The sequence below is a fragment of the Lepisosteus platostomus genome, chromosome 13 (genome assembly GCF_059453375.1).
Source record: "Lepisosteus platostomus isolate fLepPlt1 chromosome 13, fLepPlt1.hap1, whole genome shotgun sequence".
Lineage (NCBI taxonomy): Eukaryota > Metazoa > Chordata > Actinopteri > Semionotiformes > Lepisosteidae > Lepisosteus > Lepisosteus platostomus.
Window position 1 is genome coordinate 31,557,347 of NC_142623.1, and position 18,298 is coordinate 31,575,644.

General features: G+C 49.4%; 1 protein-coding gene across 10 annotated transcripts in view; it reads left to right on the plus strand.

Moving 5' to 3' along the window:
• Positions 1-8,301: 8,301 nt before the first annotated feature.
• The window catches only part of ablim3 (actin binding LIM protein family, member 3), a 119,461-nt gene continuing 109,464 nt past the window's right edge, over positions 8,302-18,298 (plus strand). For 4 of the 10 annotated variants that reach the window (XR_015926112.1, XR_015926113.1, XR_015926115.1 and 1 more), the window contains exon 1: positions 8,304-9,066. Coding sequence is in view for 1 of the 10 variants with exons in the window: in XM_088604171.1 (XP_088460297.1) it covers positions 9,054-9,066 (13 nt within the window). In the remaining 9 variants the exon portion in view is untranslated. Of the gene's footprint in view, positions 9,067-18,298 lie in introns of all 10 variants that reach the window. The other 6 variants (XR_015926111.1, XR_015926109.1, XR_015926108.1 and 3 more) reach the window with 3 other exon arrangements.

An 18,298-nucleotide genomic window follows, 5' to 3' on the forward strand; every position in this document is an offset into this window, starting at 1 on the left:
ATCCTTATACTTATACTGTGCATTTCTGCACACCCCACTCAAACTGCTCCCCTCCACCACCAATGTGTCACCCCACCTGGATGGTGTGACAGCAGCCAGAGTGCACCAGTACACTCACCACACACCAGCTCTCAGTAGGGAGGAGAGCAGAGTAATGAAGCCAGTTCATAGATGGGGATTATTAGGAGGCCATGACTGGTAAAGGCCATGGAGAAATTTGGCCAGGACACTGGAGCTACACCCCTACTCTCTTTCAGAAATTCCCTGGGATTTTTAATGACCACAGAGAGTCAGGACATTGGCTTTAGGTTTTATCTGAAGGACGGTGCCTATTTTTACAGTACAGTGCCCTGTCACTATACTGGGGCATTAGGATCCACACAGACCACAGGGTGAGCATCCCCTACCGGTCCCACTGACACCTCTTCCAGTAGCAGCCTCAGCTTACTCAGAAGGTCTCCCATCCAGGGACTGACCAGGCTCACACCTGCTGAGCTTCAGTGGGGCTGCCAGCTGTGAGCTGCAGGGTGATAGACCTGCTGGCGAAAACCATGTTGTGTGACGCAAGCTGAAAACGCCTGGGTGCCCCTGGCTCAGATCGACTCCTTTCTCCACGGCCACTGGGGCTGGTGATCCCAGCGGTCACCTCCTTCGCACTCAGCAAGGCAAGGCTGGGACGTGCTCGTAGCTGAGCATCCCCTGTGACATCTCCATTGTGCAAGCCTAAAAATAGACTCAACCTGAAAAATCCATTTCCCCTTCCACGCTTCAAGCGTCTCTCTCCTCGTGTCCGCTGCACAAGTCATTAGCCCGCACGTGGACCTTCTTAAAGCAATCTCCAGATCGTGCACTCTATTGCGCTGGAAACGGAGAAACAAGTCCGTTTCAGTGGCACCCCAGACGCCCCCTCTCTGACCCTCTGGGGAGTCCGAGGAGGGAGACAGACTCTCAGTCTGCAGGTTCTCTGGCATGATCCAAGGCACAGATGTTTCATCCCAGACCCCACCACTCTTTAATATAGTCTACTCCGAGTCTATAAATACAGCCATGCTTTCAAGAAACCTGCTAGCGATTAGTTGTGGGCAGGCCGCGTCTGCGAGAGGGCACTTATTATGGTAACGGTCCAGCCTGGCTGGGCACAAAGGCGTGAGCAGAGGTTTCCCTTGTGAAACGTTGCTAGGGGAGGTTTGCAGGGTTCAGCCATAGTTACATAGCATAAGTGACCAGATATCTGACTGGATATCTGACCTTCACCATCCCATCTGCACAAGAGCCTCCGACCTGTCGCACCACTGCCTTCTCGCAGTGACATGTCTACAACATCCCTGTAATGGTCTAGCTCTACACTTCACTTCTGTCATGCATTGGCATAGTTTTTTCCAAGGTCTGCATGCTTAACTTTGCTATACTGAACCTCTCCCTATTTAACGATGTATTGATTGTGCTTTTATACCACAATTGCACAGTGCTGTGCTGCACTCCACTGTTAGAGAATAGTAGGAGGGAAGTAGCAGGGGAAACAGCCTGTGCCAATGTAACAGTCTGAAAGCAGGGTGCATTCAGAGGATGCCATAATTCCTTACTGTTGTTCTTCTGACAGCTACAAGATTTCACATTTAATTATGTATCCTAACATCCTGTTTGCCCTTTCTATTGCTTCCTCATATTGTCTAGATAGAAGTCACCCTGGTACCGTAGGTTGTTTCTGCCTGGAAAATACAAAGGACCTAAAAAGAAATGTGAGATCAAGGCATGTTTTTTTTTTTCGAAAATGGAAAAGTATTTCAGTCCTTAATCGTTCAGGATTTCTACCTTCGCTATAAACAGCGTGAGCAATCCTTGTCTCCTGATTTGTTTTGTTGAGTTTTTCTGGTGTATGTCCTGCGGGCTAAAATCAGCTCTGTGGCAGATCCCGTGTTAAACATTTTCCCAGCAGTCTAGAGCACAAAACCTCCTTTGCGGAGGGCTGGAGCCCGAGGCTGAGAAATAGTGCAGACTATGGCTTCGGCAGACAAACAGAGCAGTTTGTTGTATGAAAGACTTAGCAGTTGCATTGTCTTATAGTCAGCTGTTGAAACTGATGCCCAGAAAAGGACATCAATATAGTGCTACATAGTACATATATGGAATACTGCTAATTTAATGGCGACATTCTTGTGTGTGTCTGAGAAAGTGTGCAATGCGTTTCTCAAATCTAACATTGATGGTCTGATGATCTGTCTCAACATTACAGAACTTCCCCTTGCATCCATCCATCATTTCGAACTGCTTTATCCAGTTCAGGGTCGAGTGTCATCAGCAGTTCTTTCCGGGGCCTATGCAAACGACACAATCCGGAATAGTGAGGAAACACTAGCAAAGAGTCATGCAGGAGACGGGTATGGAGACGGGGGGCGTGTCCTAGGTGTGCAGGTGTCCAGGGGGAGTGAGTCCGGGGCGAACGATCCAAGACAAAACAGAAGCATAAGTCCATGGCCAGGCGATCCATCCAGGGGGTTAAAAACCAGGAACCGGGTCAGGGGTGGTGGGGGGGATCAGGAACAGAAAGTTAAAACCATAACGGAGCCAGACGCAGCAGGACCCGGGCCCTCACAACACGGAATTCAATGAGGAGCCTCGAATGACGTCTGGCTTTTAAGGGGGAACTGAAGAGGGGCTGGAATAAGGAACAGGTGTGGGTAATGGGGCAGAACGAGGAAGGGCTGGAGCGCCCTTAAGAGGAGGAGTAGCGACCGTGACATCGAGGGGAAGCTGGAGCCTATTCCCAGCAAGCAACGGGTGCGCGGCAGGGCACACCCTGGACGGGACGCCAGTCCACCCCAGGGCCACACAGACACACACGCTCACACTGGGGCCAATTTTTCACCGAAGCCAGTTAATCTACCAGAATGTCTTTGGACTGTGGGAAGAAACTGGAGCACCTGGAGGAAACCCATGAACGTGAGGAGAACATGCAGACTCCACACGGACAGCACCCGGTGTCCAGAATTGAACCCAGAGCCCCTGCGCTGTGAGGCGGCCGTCGTCCTCCGTACCACACTCCTTTTTCAAAAACATCTCCAAGAAGCGCTCCAGCTTTGTCGCATTTGATATCATCACTATTGCTGTTACTGAAAATACAGCACGATGTGCTGTGTGCCTCTGCAGATGTTTACGTGAAGCGGGCTGGACAGTAATGCATTCTCTGTTCACAAAGGACAGTGTTATCGCTGGGCAGTGAGCACCGGCAACTCACAGTTAAACCCCTTCCCTGTGGTGTTTGCTGGGCTGGGCTGGGTCAGGCCGCCGGTGCCTGAGGCCCACAGAGGGCCCATTCTGTCTCCGCAGCTCAGCAGTCAGACGGTCCTCTGGGGCAGAGCGACTCCGTGATGTCACCGCAGACCACTCAAGGGGGCACAAGCGGGGGACAGAGCTGTGATTTACAGACGAGAGCCTGGCCGGCATAGCAGCTGGGGGCCCTCCGAGGAAAACCCCGAGGCCTCTGTGTCTTCCTGTTATTCAGAGTCGTGTTTTCTGACAGCCTGAGTCCATTTACACAACCTGTTTCACAGTATTGTTTCCCCTGTGTGTTGTTTTGCGATGTAGCAGCTAGAATGGCAGACAGAATACTCCTGCTTAGGCACTTTACAATATTTACACTGCATACGGATGTACTGGACTGGACCCAGCTCTTAATTGTGTTGCAATAATTAGCGAACCTGAACAAGGCGCAATTCCAAGCCACTGTAACAGATAACACACATAACCGGCCTTTATAAAAGGCAGAAGTACCAGCCTTTACTGTAAATCCCAGTATCACAGTAGGTGATCACGGGCCGCGGCCTCCAACAGGGGTGTAACAACGCCTGACAGAGCTACAACCAGACAAATATCTCCTCGGCCAATAACTGCTAACAAGGAAGGTGTGTAGTCGTGGCCCACACCACTGTCCCACAGCTCTTGGGTCCTGGGTTCACTTCATGTCTGGGATACCTTCTGTGTGGAGTTCGCACGTTGTCCACAACAGTATTCTCCTACACCCATCTTGGGTGTAGCTCTGATTGAGTCAGAGCCCTGATCACTGCGATCCCAGGCCCGTGGGATACTGAGATAATGGTTAATGTACTGAAGGCAACAGCACATGACTTTTGTACATTAGCATGTGTGGTTTTGTACACTAGTGTTTACATAACACAACTGTTAGAAATGACACAATTACATACCAATATGAGCTTTAAATCCAGCAGAACACCCATAGTAACTAATGTATAACAGTTATTTATACAGCATGATATAACACAATTTCAAGCACGCTACAAGTACCGGAAATGCTTATGCTAGCTCCTTAAATAAAGTTTTGTAATGCAAATATCATCAGTAGTATAATGTTCAATGAAGAACAATTCTGCAATCAATTGACTTTATTAAAGAAGTAGGACAGAATCAACCACACACTTGTATTCGACTATACTTTAGTTCATTAGCAACAAGAGTAAGTCACCCTTGGTCATCGCCAAATAAAAATCTAACGTTATGTTCTAGATTTAGACGCAGACAACATATACAGTAAATAAGGAAATATTGAAGCTTTACTTTTTTGCAGTTTTCTTCCACTACTTTAATAACATATTGAAAATCCGACAGAAAAAAAAACGAGAATTGGATTGCAGTATTTATTGTAATCCTTACGGAAAGTGTATTAGCACGCACACGCATTCTGCAGCGCGCTCGCGAAGGCTGCCCGAGACCTACTGGAGCGCTAGACGGGAGAGCCGCGCGCAGAGCCCATTGTTGCCCACATCCCCGCATTGTCGCGCTCTCCCGGCTCATTGTTCCGCAGGGCGCTGCTCCCTGTGAAAGCAAGGGCTTGCTCCTGTACCCCGGGCATCCCCATTGCGATCTGGAGTCAATTTCAGCACAGGGATCTTACTGTTTTCTTTTATATATAACAATAAACTGGGGGTCCAGTCCTCCTGCAGCCCCATGGCACACAGATCAGGGGAGGAGAGAGAAACTGTACAAGACCAGAGTGGGGTTCAGTCCTCCTGCAGCCCCACGACACTCAGATCAGGGGAGGAGAGAGAAACTGTACAAGACCAGAGTGGGGTTCAGTCCTCCTGCAGCCCCACGACACACAGATCAGGGGAGGAGAGAGAAACTGTACAAGACCAGAGTGGGGTTCAGTCCTCCTGCAGCCCCATGACACACAGATCAAACACGGAGATGCATAAGGACATATTCTTTAAACTGCAGCATTGATCATTCCAAAGCGTGACGACTAATGCATTATCAGGAGTTCTTCTTGTTTCAGAACTAGTTTACAGTTCACAGGATTTACAGCGTACGGAGCTTCTTCTGTGTCTGCTAACACTCTGATTTCCTGCACGCCGCTGCAAGTGCTGGCAGCTGCTGTTCACTCACATGGGAAGTACCTTACAGCCATTTAATGCTTCTTGACAAAAGGACTCAGAGAGTTGTGGCGCCAGGCGCTGCAGCCTCACAGCTCTAGGCTCTCTGGTTCGATTCCAGACAAGAGCACCTTGGGTGGGGAGTTTGCACGTTCTCCCCTTGTCTGTGTGGGTTTTCCCCAGCTGCTCCTGTTTCCTCCCATCATCCACAGACATGCTTCAGACACGGTGTGTGTGTGTGCTCCATCCCGGATATGGTTCCTCCTCGCACCCTGCGCTTGCTATGACTCTCACGAGGAAGACAATGGGTGGATTCAAAGAGCAGCAGTTCAAGCAACCCTGCACCATCGCTTCCTCACCACCAGAGGTCGCCAAACACCACAGATGTTTTTTTCTCCGTTTCAGTTCTGAGTCCCCGATACCAGAACTTCTCCCATCCTTCACATGATCAAATTAAAGCGCTCGTTTACAAGCTTGTCTCTGATGCACCAACATAAGTGAAGTATATTTTAAAATATTACAGGCCCGCACCGGGAACGTGTGATTAAAGTTGACATTACGCCTGCCACAATATGATACCGTGTGTTAAAAAACGAAACGATCAAAACATAGTTATTTTTCTGTAATGATTCTGATCAGCTGATAGGATTATAATTAATCAGAGACAGTTTGATATAGAGTTTCGTGAAACAAGAACTTTAATGTTAGGGAGGCGGTCATATGTGCCTCAGAGTCATACAGAAGCATTTACTCGGAAGGAACTTTCCAGGAGCCTATTAACTCGTTTTCAAGTGGGTGTTTTGAAATCCACCCTTACAGGTTGCAATTTGGATGAGGCAGTTTGGACTACCTGGCTTTTCTGGAGCATTGTAATGAGGGGACATGCAGGCTGTCATGGAAGAGGTGCAGTTGGATTCCCCAAAACTGCAATGTAATGGTAATGTATATTGTACGTATATAATGTAAAAATAATAATAATCGCTGACACTTATCAAGCGCTTTTCTGAACACTCCACTCAAAGTGCTTTGTAAGGTAATGGGGACACCCCTCCACCACCACCAGCCAGTACACTCACCACACACCAGCTCTCAGCAGGAAAGAGAACACAGTGATGAAGCCAGTTCATAGATGGGGATTATTAGGAGGCCACAACTGGTAAAGGCCAGGGGGGAAATGTGGCCAGGATGCATGGTAACATCCGTACTCTCTTCAAGAAACGCCCTGGGATTTTTAATGACCACAGAGAGTCGGGACCTCGGTTTTACATCTCTTCCGAAGTACCGTGCCTTTTCACAGCATAGTGTCCCCACCACAGTACTTCAGTCAGCTGCCAGGGTGAGCTGCAGGGTGGTATGACTACTGGCTGTGTAGTGGTGTAGTGGACCAGAGGCACGCTGGAGCCTTGTCCATCCTTCAGGCACGCCTCCAGAAAGTGAACTGTTGCGAGAGACGGAGACAGAAGTCTTGCCTGTCTGAGTAATGCCGGAGCGGATGCATTAACTTAATAATATCTGTTGCAGGGGAAGCAGCTGTATTAATGCACCTCATGCACAGCACAGTAATTCCACTGAAATTTGCACTTGAGACTTTTAGGCCAACTTGCTTCTATTAAAATACCACCGCTATTTACACAGAGAGCGCATGGCTCTCAAACACAGGCCAAAAAAGTGGGTCAAAACTTAGGAGGGAAAACGTGAAAACATATTTATTCATGGTAGTGCTGATAAGGGTTAAGGTCCTCACTCCGCCTGATACTGCTCTATTGATCCATGCCATTATTTCGAGATTAGAGTACTGTAATGTCTTACTGAGACTTCTTCTCTAAAGTACTCCTAGTCTTCAGTATATCCTGTTTGTAACTTCAAATGGATTGCGCCTGCACTTCACTCCTGTCCCTGGTCAATTGTACTGGCTCCAATCGGGTTTAGAGTGGATATTAAGGTCCTGCTGCTGCCAGCTCCAGGTTCCCTTCAGTGTTAATTGCTTGAGTGTGACCCAGCTCTTGCTGGTTAGCATTGCTGCCTTGCAGTGCTGGGGGTCTGGGGAGCAATCTGCATGGAGTTTGTGTGTTCTCTGTGTGTTTGTGTGGGTTTCCTCTGGGTGCTCCAGTTTTCTCCCACAGTCCAAGGATATGCTGTCGGGTTAATTGGCTTCAAGGAAAATCGGCCCTGGTGTGAGTGGGTTGGGTCTGTGCGCATAGTGGACTGGCGTCCTGTCCTGGGTGTGTCCTGCCTTGAGCCCATTGCTTGCTGGGATAGGCGCCAGCTCCCCCACGGCCCTGTACTGGATAGAGCAGTCAGAAACTGGATGGATGGGCCCAGCTCCTCCTGTGAGACATGCTGATCCAGGCCTTTCTGAGTAAAGACCAGGCGAGAGAGTCTCTTGTCAGGCACCCCCTCGCTACTCAAGTCCACTTGAGACTGCTGACGTCTGGAAAAGTCACGTCAACACCTGCCCACTTCAGCTTCTAATGTACAGCTGACTCGTGCTCTTAGCTCTTTGATTTACTGTACTGTGTTTTCTTCACTCCTGGAAAGTGTGCTACATGTGCACAATTGTACAGTGCTTTGACTTTTTTTAGAAGTCCTTAAACATGAAATGGAATTGTTACTGATTCTGATGCATGGAGGAGATGATGATCCACGGGGCATGCAGAAATTGCAGAAATACGTATGTGCAGTAATTATCAATAATGACCTCAATTAAGGAACATGAGCCGAGGTGAAGAGAATAAAGAAGTCAGCGTTTCACTTAAACGACACAGCAGGATGAACAGGGCAATGATTCAATGATTCAGCCTAATCTACACATTATGATGACACCTATCCGAAGAAAACAATTACCAAGTCTTTCCAGTAGGTGGCGCACGATTTCTTTTTTTCGTGGTGTTAAAATCTTCCTTTGAATTAAAAAAAAGGGGCAAAACACCCTCACGTTGTTTCCACTGACAACACATCTCGCTGTGCGTAACCGTAGTAAAACATGAAGGGCGCTTGATTTTTTTTTTCCTGCGATCGACTGACACATTGACACCGACTCTCTTCAGATGGCAGGTCCGCGCCTCTGACGCCTCCTTAAACCGCAGACGAGGATCAGTTCCCACTGGCTATCATATCAGTGGAATGGGCTCAAACTGAGAGTAGAGTACGGGGAGCCTGCCCGTAGACAGAGCGCTACAGATTTTTCGGGTCTACTTCAGACTCGCAGGAGAGCAGACGCGGAATGCGCCTACAATGCACCTCCATTGAAATCCGGAATTAATCGAATTTCCTCAAGCGGCACTGTCACGACAGCCCGGCTGAATGCAATCGGCTCCTGTACTTAGGGAACACCCTCGAATTCCACACCAGCCCGCATCTCTTTTTCGCCTCGTCTGTGGATAAATCACACGGCGCAATTTCGGGACCGGGAACAGTCGAAGACAGAAACGCGAAATCTCGGGAGTGCGAGGTATTGCCGTAGACAGCGGTGGCTTTTAAAAAACTGCCACAAAAAAATACTAAAACTGTGTCGAATGAGGAATACTGCAATGAAATAATTTCGTCTCCTGCAAAGATAACGGAGGAAAATACTTTCGTTTCACGAAATCTCCCCGTGTCTTTCTGAGGGATTAATATCTTCTCGGAGGCTCTCGCTCTCTCGGATGAGAAGGCAGTCTATGCATTATGAGCGGTGGAGGTAAGTCAACGGCACTGTGCCGCTTCCCTTGTTGTTAATGAATTCATGTGTGATAAGGAGAGAAATGAATGCATGCAACATTGCAAGCAAGGAATTAAATACGAAGACACTCCTGAAACGAATACGGTGTTATTAGCATATTTAGCTGTCAGTAAGCTGCTTTGCTCTCTGGTCTAACGAAGTCGCCCGAGCTGGAGCGCTTTGGCGACCAAGCGCGTTTAAAGCAGAGCAGATTTTTTTTTTTTTGGAATGATTTATTTTTTTTAGCTGGCGCTTCTTCACAAACGGTCTTTTGGGAAGGCTTGAGTTAGAGCTCGGGTCACTGAGAGACGACCGGGCGGCGAAGAGACGGGCCAGGTAGACGCCACGGCGGGGCTTGATTTCCACCTTCGCCGCGTCCAGTTTGTTGTTCGTTGCTCCCGGGTTTCTGAACCTTGTGTCTGCGCGCACGTCGTGGCAGAGTGCCTGGGCCGTCGGGTTCGGGCTGCGGAGCCGACACGTGTAGGGTAAACGCCGGCTCCGAGCGGAGGGACCGCCGGCGCTGGCCGTGCGGGAGAGCGAGTGCGCAGGAGAAAGTTAGGACGCTGGTCACATCGCAGACGAGGACGGTCAGCGCCTCACCTACACCGAACAGCCTGCTGCCGCTGGGGGGGATATATTGTAGTACTGTAAATATTGTAATAGTGTGCTTGAGGAAGAGATGGCCGCATTATTTCCTTTCCAGGCATCCCCGTCATAACCCCAACCCTCCCACCTGTCACGGTTCATTCACCTGCTGGAATTGTGAATTGTCCCTACGGCTGCCGCCTGCAGTTTGAGCACTGTACCCGTTCCAGTAAAGCGCACTGCCGTGTGCCGTGTAATGGGGTCCGGGTTGTCTTTTCTAATGACTTTTAACTGTTGCGTTTGCGGGTTCTAAAATATGTACAGTATGCCGCTCTTCTGAGGTGCGAGAGGCGGTTGAGCGGCGCTGTTGTGAAACCTTTCCCCCCGCCGCGATCTCTGTCGCCGGTCTGTCGTGTCAGTCCCCTCAGAGCGCTGGTCTTTTCACGGAAAATCGACTGGTGGTCGGTGTAGCACGCTGGGTGTCCTAATGAGCGCTCAGCACCGCACTAGGCTGAAATTCTTAGAGAGACCGATGTATTTTTTAATTGTTCTGCGCCAGCTGTCCCTCGTCCGTCAACTACGAGGAAAAGCAGAGCGTCACTCCGTGTCTTATTTTGACAGGCTGTTCACTGCCAGTTGCTGCGCTGCCTTTCTGCTTGGAGGGGTGCCTAGCTCCTCTGTTCTTCACCCCTTTAATATTAATGTATTTAACTGCCGTTACTAATGGTCTCTGGTAATTTGAGTCAGGTGCTCTGAAATCAGTGCAGAGAAGAGCAGTGCGAGGCATTCCTGGGCTTAAGTAATGTCCCACATTGACAGGCTGGAGGAACTGAGCTCCTTTAGTCTTGAATGGAAATAAGAGAGAGTGAGATCACTTTATTGGCCATATCCAACTTCTTGCATTAGTAATTTGTCTTTTTGCATACCCCAACTTGTTCTCCATGAGACACACAGACAGGGAGAGAAGCTTGGGGTCAGAGCCCAGGGTCAGCCATTTATACAGCGCCTGGAGCAGTTGGGGTTAAGGGCCTTGCTCGGGGGCCCAACGGAGTAGGAATCCTCTACCGGCCTGCTGGATATGAACTGGCAAGCTTCCAGCTGCAGGCGCAGATCCTGAGCCACAGAGCCACCGTACTTGTAAGGGAGCTCCTAGAAGTGTTCAAAACCCTCAAAGACACTGAGGATTTTGTGTCAACAGAGAAACATGAACCAGAGGAAATCAGTGAAAACTACAGGGAGTTTCCTGTAGTTTACACTGAGAACGTAACACTGACTTAACTGCCTTAGCACTTAACACTGAGAACAGGAGGCACTTCTTTACACAAAGGGTGGTGGGAGTGTGGAACAAGCTGCCCAGCCATGTGTTTAAAGCCGATATCCTGGCTTCCTTTAAGAAACAGCCGGATGAGATCCTGGGATCAATTACTAAAACCGAAATATAATCTTCTTCTGTTCTTAAAAAGCAAAGCGAAATCCTAGGTCAATACCAGTAATAAAATGCTGCATGGGCTTTCTCCACATGGTGTCAACGAAACGTGCCCATTACACTGTGTTCTCTCTGCCCCCTCTCCTTGGCTGCTGGGTGTCCCTGCCTGTTCCCCTACAGTGCTGTAACCCGACACCCCTCTGTCCTGCTTCCTTGGCTACACCGGCCATGAGCTTTGGCCCAGAACTGCCCCAGGGCACTTTGTTGGTGAGGTCGCCCTGACGCGGGCAGCCCAGCCCCTCACTGTTTTGACATACAGCACAGCACAGACTCTGGGCAACCCACCCTTTCCCTGGGTGCTCCACAGGCGGCAAAGACGCCAAACCTGCCTGGCAGCTGGCTGAACCAGCAAGCTGGCAGACTCCTCTCCCCCTGTGAGAAGGAGGAGTGCGAAGGTGGGGCTTCGACCGCAAAGAGACTTGTGTCCGAATCCGCTCGTCGCTGCTGTGCAGATTTCACGGCCTCTGACACACAAGCCCTGCTGGTTTCGTAAGAAGAGACGTTCAAGTACATGTTCAAGTTCAAGTAAATGGGGACTCCCCTCCACCACCACCAGTGTGCAGCCCCACCTGGATGATGCGACAGCAGCCAGAGTGCACCAGTATGCTCTCCACACACTGAAGAGAACAGAGTGATGAAGTTAGTTCATAGCTGGGGATCATTAGGAGGCCATGACTGGTAAAGGCTAGGGGGAAATTCGGTCAGGGTGCAGGGTTACACCCCTACTCTTTTCAAGTAACTCCCTGGGAGTTTTAATGACCACAGAGAGTTGAGACCTTGGTTTAACGTAATTTCCAGAGGACAGCGCTTTTTACAGTTTACACTATACTGGGGCATTGGGAACCACAAAGGCCGCAGGATGAGCACCCCCTACTGGCCCTACTAACACCTCTTCCAGCAGCAGCCTCAGCTTTCCCAGGAGTCTCCCATCCAGGTACTGACCAGGCTCACTCCTGTTGAACTTCAGTGGGATGCCAGGGTAATATAGCTGCTGAAACAGGAACTGCAAATCACACACAGGTGCACAGGAGCTACATCACACAACTGGAGTGACTATCTCTTGGCAAAATACCTCACTGAGCTTTTTTGGCGTTGGCATTAGGTGGTGGCAGCTCCCCCTCAATCAGGAGTTACTGCGCTGGTCCCTGGCAGCTGAGCACTGCGTGAGGCAGGTATCAGCTTGCACACCACGGCTGTGATGCAGCTGTCACCTGCGGGAAGACATGCAAATCTGCCACTGCTGCATTCCGCGGCACTTCATTCAACTCAGGCTTTCTTGTCCCCCAGGGGAAAATGGCTCTACAAGTCCAACACGACATAACCAACCAATCAAACACACAAACATTGCCAATAAGGGATCCAGCACGCCAGTGCTTCAGGGGATAAGAGGCTTATTTTGCATTGTTGGAGAGTGAGATCGCAGAGAAGGGGAAAGATTTCCCGAGTCTGTCACCGTTACACCTGGGGTCACAGAGGAGTCTCCCAGATGGGAGGAGTGAGAATTCACAGTGGAGGGGCTGAGACACACACTCCATAATTCTCTTAACCTCCTCTACAGCGCCCTGTTTGGCCAGCAGATTGAGGTGGATCTGATTTGACTCTAAGGCACAATTAATGTAATGAGTCTCAGAATCAGCTCCTTAGCGAGAGCCTACTGCGTGTCACCATGGCCATGCCCCGACTAAATCTCTTTTCAAGAATTAATGACTGCGGGCTTTTCAAAAAGGAGTCTCCCTCCGTATTGAGGGCTGACTACAATATCAGCAGCAGATTGCTAATGTGTAACTAGAGGTTTTTTTTATTTGAACCATAATCATGACGGTTTGCTGAAACTGAAGCATCTGCGTGTCCAGCCCTCTGGAACAGCGGTAAAAGATGAATTTTTAGGCTGCATTTGGCCTAATGCAATAACATACAGCACTGTTTTAAAGAAAAGGCCATCATGTGTTTGCATTGGTTCTGCTGCCCAGCTCCGAGGGCTGTATTTACAGCTTTGGGTACAACCATATTAAAGTCTGCACTGAAACTGCAACACATGCCCTCTATTCCTTGGGTTTGAAGTATTATATTATTCCCATGGAAAAGATTGGAATTTTTTTGATAAGCTATGGCGCTCTGTGGTGGTACTCTCTGTTAAACTGATTAGGTGAAGCTGGCTCTCTCTGTACCAGGCTGCAGAAGGAGCTGAAAATTCTGATGATTTAAAGCTATATACTGTAGGCTGTGTCTATGACTTTAGCTCAATTTCTTAGCTGTTGTTTTCAATCTTCCTAAAGGAGAAAAGGTGAGATGCTGTCTGTGAAATCCTTTATCGACTCACCTGTTGCTCATCCGTATATGAACCCCAATCGGAATCATAACAGCGTCCCAGAACCTGAAGCCCCAATCACAGTCAGACGTCTGATGGAATCTGCCGTTTTGTCAAACACATTGTGCTTTTTTACAAAGCTCCTCGTCTTCCACTGTTGATATTTTTACGAGATGCATTTAAAAAAAGCAATAAGGAATTATAATCTGTGAGCATTCAGTTTTATTATTGTTTAGATACACTACAGTGGCTTTACACCTAATGGCCAATCAGGACTTGTCTTCAAATATATTTTTACTGTATCTCTCCATTTAGTGCATATTGGCATTCCCATAAACTCCATCAATTTTTTTCAGGGCTGTGTACAGTTTTTTTACAGAACGAATAAATACAACCTAGCCTCGGAATGCAGTGAAGCAATAGCATAGAAAAAGCAATGTTTCACACCATGCAAGAGATACTTGCCCCACAGCAAAATAAATCCACAGTGTAATTTCATCTAGGCTATGCTTTTTGTAGATGGCTTTTTTTCTGTTTGCGTGGCCACTGCAGCACGAACGGACGTCAATTTTCCACACCACTGGGTAAATAGGAACATGTTCTCCTCCTAACCCTGACGTCTCTGGAGGTCAGCCGAATGGGTGCCTTGCAGTTCTTAATTGAGCGTGTGAACAGCCGGGCACTGGGAAGCAGGTGATGGAAGAGTGCGAGTAAATACTTCTGAAAATCCAGGCCGAAAATGATCTTCCTCCAGACAACACCCTCTGTGGCAGCTTGTGTCGTTAGGTCTCTTTGAAAGTCAGCGCTGTTAGGTATTCAACACTTTCATCACAAACACTGGAAAACGCACAGCTGTGAAGCTCAGAATTGACACATTTTAGAAGCTCAGACGGATGTGGCCAAGTTTACATAGGGGCAGCTGGTCTCACATCTCTAACAAACCGACAGGCACAAATAGTATGAGGCACTAACCACAGCATCAGAAAGATAGCTCGCCAGCAGCCACATCACCCTGCAAGTCACAACTGGCAGCCCACTGAAGCTCAGCAGGTGTGAGCCTGGCCAGTACTTGGAAGGGAGACTCCTGGGAAAAACGAAGGCTGGTGCTGGAAGAGGTGTTAGTGGGGCCGGCAGGGGGCGCTCACCCTGCGGTTTGTGTGGGGTCCGAATGCCCCAGTATAGTGACGGGGACACTATACTGTAAAAAGGCGCCGTCCTTCAGATGAGATGTAAAACCGAGGTCCTGACTCTCTGTGGTCATTAAAAATCCCAGGGAGTTTCTTGAAAAGAGTAGGGGTATAACCCCAGCATCCTGCCTAAATTTCCCCCTGGCCCTTACCAATTATGGCCTCCTAATAATCCCCATTTATGAACTGGCTTCATCACTCCTCCCCACTGAGAGCTGGTGTGTGGTGTGAATACTGGCGCACTATGGCTGCTGTCACAATATCCAGATGGGGGCTACACACTGGCGGTGGTGGAGGGGATCCCCATTACCTGTAAAGCGTTTTAAGTGGAGTGTCCAGAAAAAGCGCTATATAAGTGTAAGCAGTTATTACAGTGTATCTATCTAAGGGTTTCTCTGCAAGCGCATCTCTGCAAATTGCAGAGAAAATAGGACAATAATTAGAAGGTCAATAGAGAACTTCAGGTCGTATTTTTTAAAAAGAGTAATCAGTAGCCAGGATCGCCGAGAGGACTTTGAGTCATATTTTTGTTTCCGAAAGGATAATGAGATATTATGGTGGCCGTTCCATCATCTCCAGGCGTCCCAGGCCAACTCCTGAGAGCAATTCCTCGGCGGACAGTAAATCACAGGGCTTAATGACAGGCTGCATCAAACGGGCAGAACGCAGCCTGCGCAGGTTTTATTCGTGTCTCCATGCCTGGCCTCATGCCATGACGCAGGTTTACAGCAGAAAGGGCTAAGGGCGGATTGTATCCAGGAACGAGTGTTCCCTGCAGGCGCGTTTTGTTCTGAATCAAAGTAGCAGGAGCCACAGATCATTGCAACATTATGAACATGACTCCCGGGAGCCCGAGGAGGGGCTGGGAGCTGCGGAGTGACAGGGAATGGTGGGGCCTTTTCCTGCTGGATTTAGATGAGGTGGGGGAGGTGGCGGTGGTGTTGGGGAGGTCAGCACGAGGTCAGGCCCGAGTAGCTGTGGATGTGGCAGTGCTGCGATGTTTACTTCACCTGCTAGGCTGGAGGGCCGGCCCGTCGGAGGGAGAAAGCCGGCAGCTCTGTGGCCACTGCCACTCCCCCTCAGCAGCTGCTGTGCTCCCGGAGCGGAGGGTGTGACCTCTCTCGTCACCGTGTCCTGCGATATTCTGCAGCCAGCTGCTAGCCGGCGAAATTCAAGGCGTACTGTACCTTGCTCTTCGCCGGCCCTTGGCATGCAAACTGAATTCACTGCCAAACTGAATCAAACTGACTTCTGTGCAAACTGAATCAAACTGAATCCAGTGCAAACAGAATTAAAGTGACTTCGGTGCACACTGAATTCAATGTAAACTGAATTAAACTGAATTCAATGTAAACTGAATTAAACTGAATTCAATGCAAACTGAATTGAAGTGAATCTAACTGAAGAGCATGCAATGTTTTTTTTTTTTTTGCTACCTGGCCCACTATCCTTGTTAAGCACAGCTTAGAAGTCTGTATAGCATCTTAAGGTTACAGTAACTATTATTGTCTATCGTGTCTTTCATTGTCCACCATCTTAAGGTGTTGTACAATAGAGTAAAAGGCAGCTGGAGTATAACAGAGAATATGACAGGGTATGAAAGTGCTTGACTGGCTGGGAAGATCCCATACGGACAAGATCATTCCACAGGCCTGGAGAAACAGGTCTCCCAGCGTTTCGCAGGGTTTGGGAATGTCAGAGCCTCAGACTAGGGACAGGAACACCTGGAGAGCACAAATGAAGTGTAGTTGTGTGTATCCAGCCTTAAAGGAGTGACATTGTCCAGAGTCTTCTTCTGGAATGCACTGGGAGACCAGCTCAGGCAGGTGACACAAGGTAACTTGTGGTTAAAATCCCAGCGGCGGTGAGCTGTGGACATGCTGGATCTTCGGCAGCCCAGCTCCGCATGCTCCCCGCGGAGGACGGCGCGCTCCCCAGCTGTCACGTCCGCTGGAAACGTTTCCCTTCCCGGGTGCTTCCATGGAATTCGGTGGCGGAAACGGGCCCCAGAAGCAGGCGGCCCAGTCTGGAGAGAGGCCCTGTCTCCTGTCGTGCGCTCGTGAGGTGGATAAAGACGTCTCTCGCACGTGAGGGGGAGGAGAGCAGGGGGGGGCGGCATTCATAGCAGGCGCTCGTTTCAATTTCGACACAGGTCCGAGGAAAATCTTTCACCTCCTCCAACATCCAGCTGTGCCCTCCCCTCCCCAGATGGAGAAGCACGTTCCAAACTCCAGCTGAAGCGCTGTGCGTGCTAGACCGCTCTCCATCCAGAGCCGGGCAGAGGCTGGGGAGGAAAATGAAGGTTATTAAATGTGAGGGGAAGGCTCTGGGCATTATTATGATTTTTTTTTTACTTTCTACAGCAGCAGCAGCTTCATTATTTCTCTCGCTATTAAAAAAAAAAGAGAGTTACTGACCCCTCCTCTCCCTCCCTTTTCAAAACAGTCTCGGCTGGAGTGGAGACAATTCTCCCTCATTTGGTTTGTGTTTCAAAGGGAGACCTCCAGGGAGAAGACAGCGTGCTGGAAACAAACTTAAACTGAAAGATTAAACCCACCCCAGCCGCTGTGCCCACTGCCCTCTGCCTTCCTGCACTGTGGGGGCGTCTGTCCTGAGGCTGAGGTGGGAAATGCTTAAGGGTCTGATCTCTCCTGGAGGAGGAGAAAAAATAAACGCTGTCCCTTTGTGGAGCAGAACTTGCTGTTCCCACGCAGTGACAACAAATGACCGTAATGATCAGGGCCGAGCAGAAACTCTTTCGCTGGCTCTCCAGGTCTCGCTTTTCGAGGGGGAAGTTCCCTCGGAAGTTGTACACCCGGCGGTCTGCTCATCGCTCAGGTCTCGCTGGCGAGGGCAGTCCGATCCTGCAGACATCAGCTCAAACGAGCCAGGGTTTGGAAACGCGGCAGTGCCTCCAGATCTTGCGGCCCTGAAATGTAATTTATTGTGCAGAATATGCAATCCGCAGTTCGTTTCGCCCCCCCCCCGGAAAACATATTGTTTCAGCCTGCGCAAGCAGCACCCAAGCAGGAAATTAACCTTTTCGGTGCCAGTCGGGGAGCGATTGGTCCGCCTGACTTTTTCCGCAGGGGTGACACGGAGCCGTGAGAGATAAACAGCTGCACGGAGCCGAGCACGGTTCAAGGCCATTTCTCCTTTCTGGTAGTAGGGCAGAGCAATTTAGCACCTTGAGAATCCCTGCCACCACCCGGCGAATGACAGCCCATTCCCCATAGAGGTGCCTCTCTCACTGCCCTGCACTGCAAGGGCACTGCACACTCCACCAAGCAGAATGGGGGGAGAGGGCACGCCCTTGGCCAGGCCCCGCAGACTCATCTCAGGAGACGTGAGCACAAGATTTTGCCTTTTCTCTTAACGGGGCGTTCGTCTGAGAGCACGCCAGAGCAGGATTCTGAGTGCCTGCATGAATGGGCTCTTGAAAGAGGGGGGCTTCTTTTTCGAGTCCTTCCAATGAAGGATGGAACCGAGAATAAAAGAAATCAAGGACTCGGAGATTGCAAAAGCTTTGAGAACGATCACCTGGGCCTGTCTGAATTTCTCTGATTTCCCGAAATGCTCAGAGGAATTCCTGCTGTGTCAGGCTTGTGTGGGGAATTGCTCGGATTTTATTCAGGGATTTCGTTT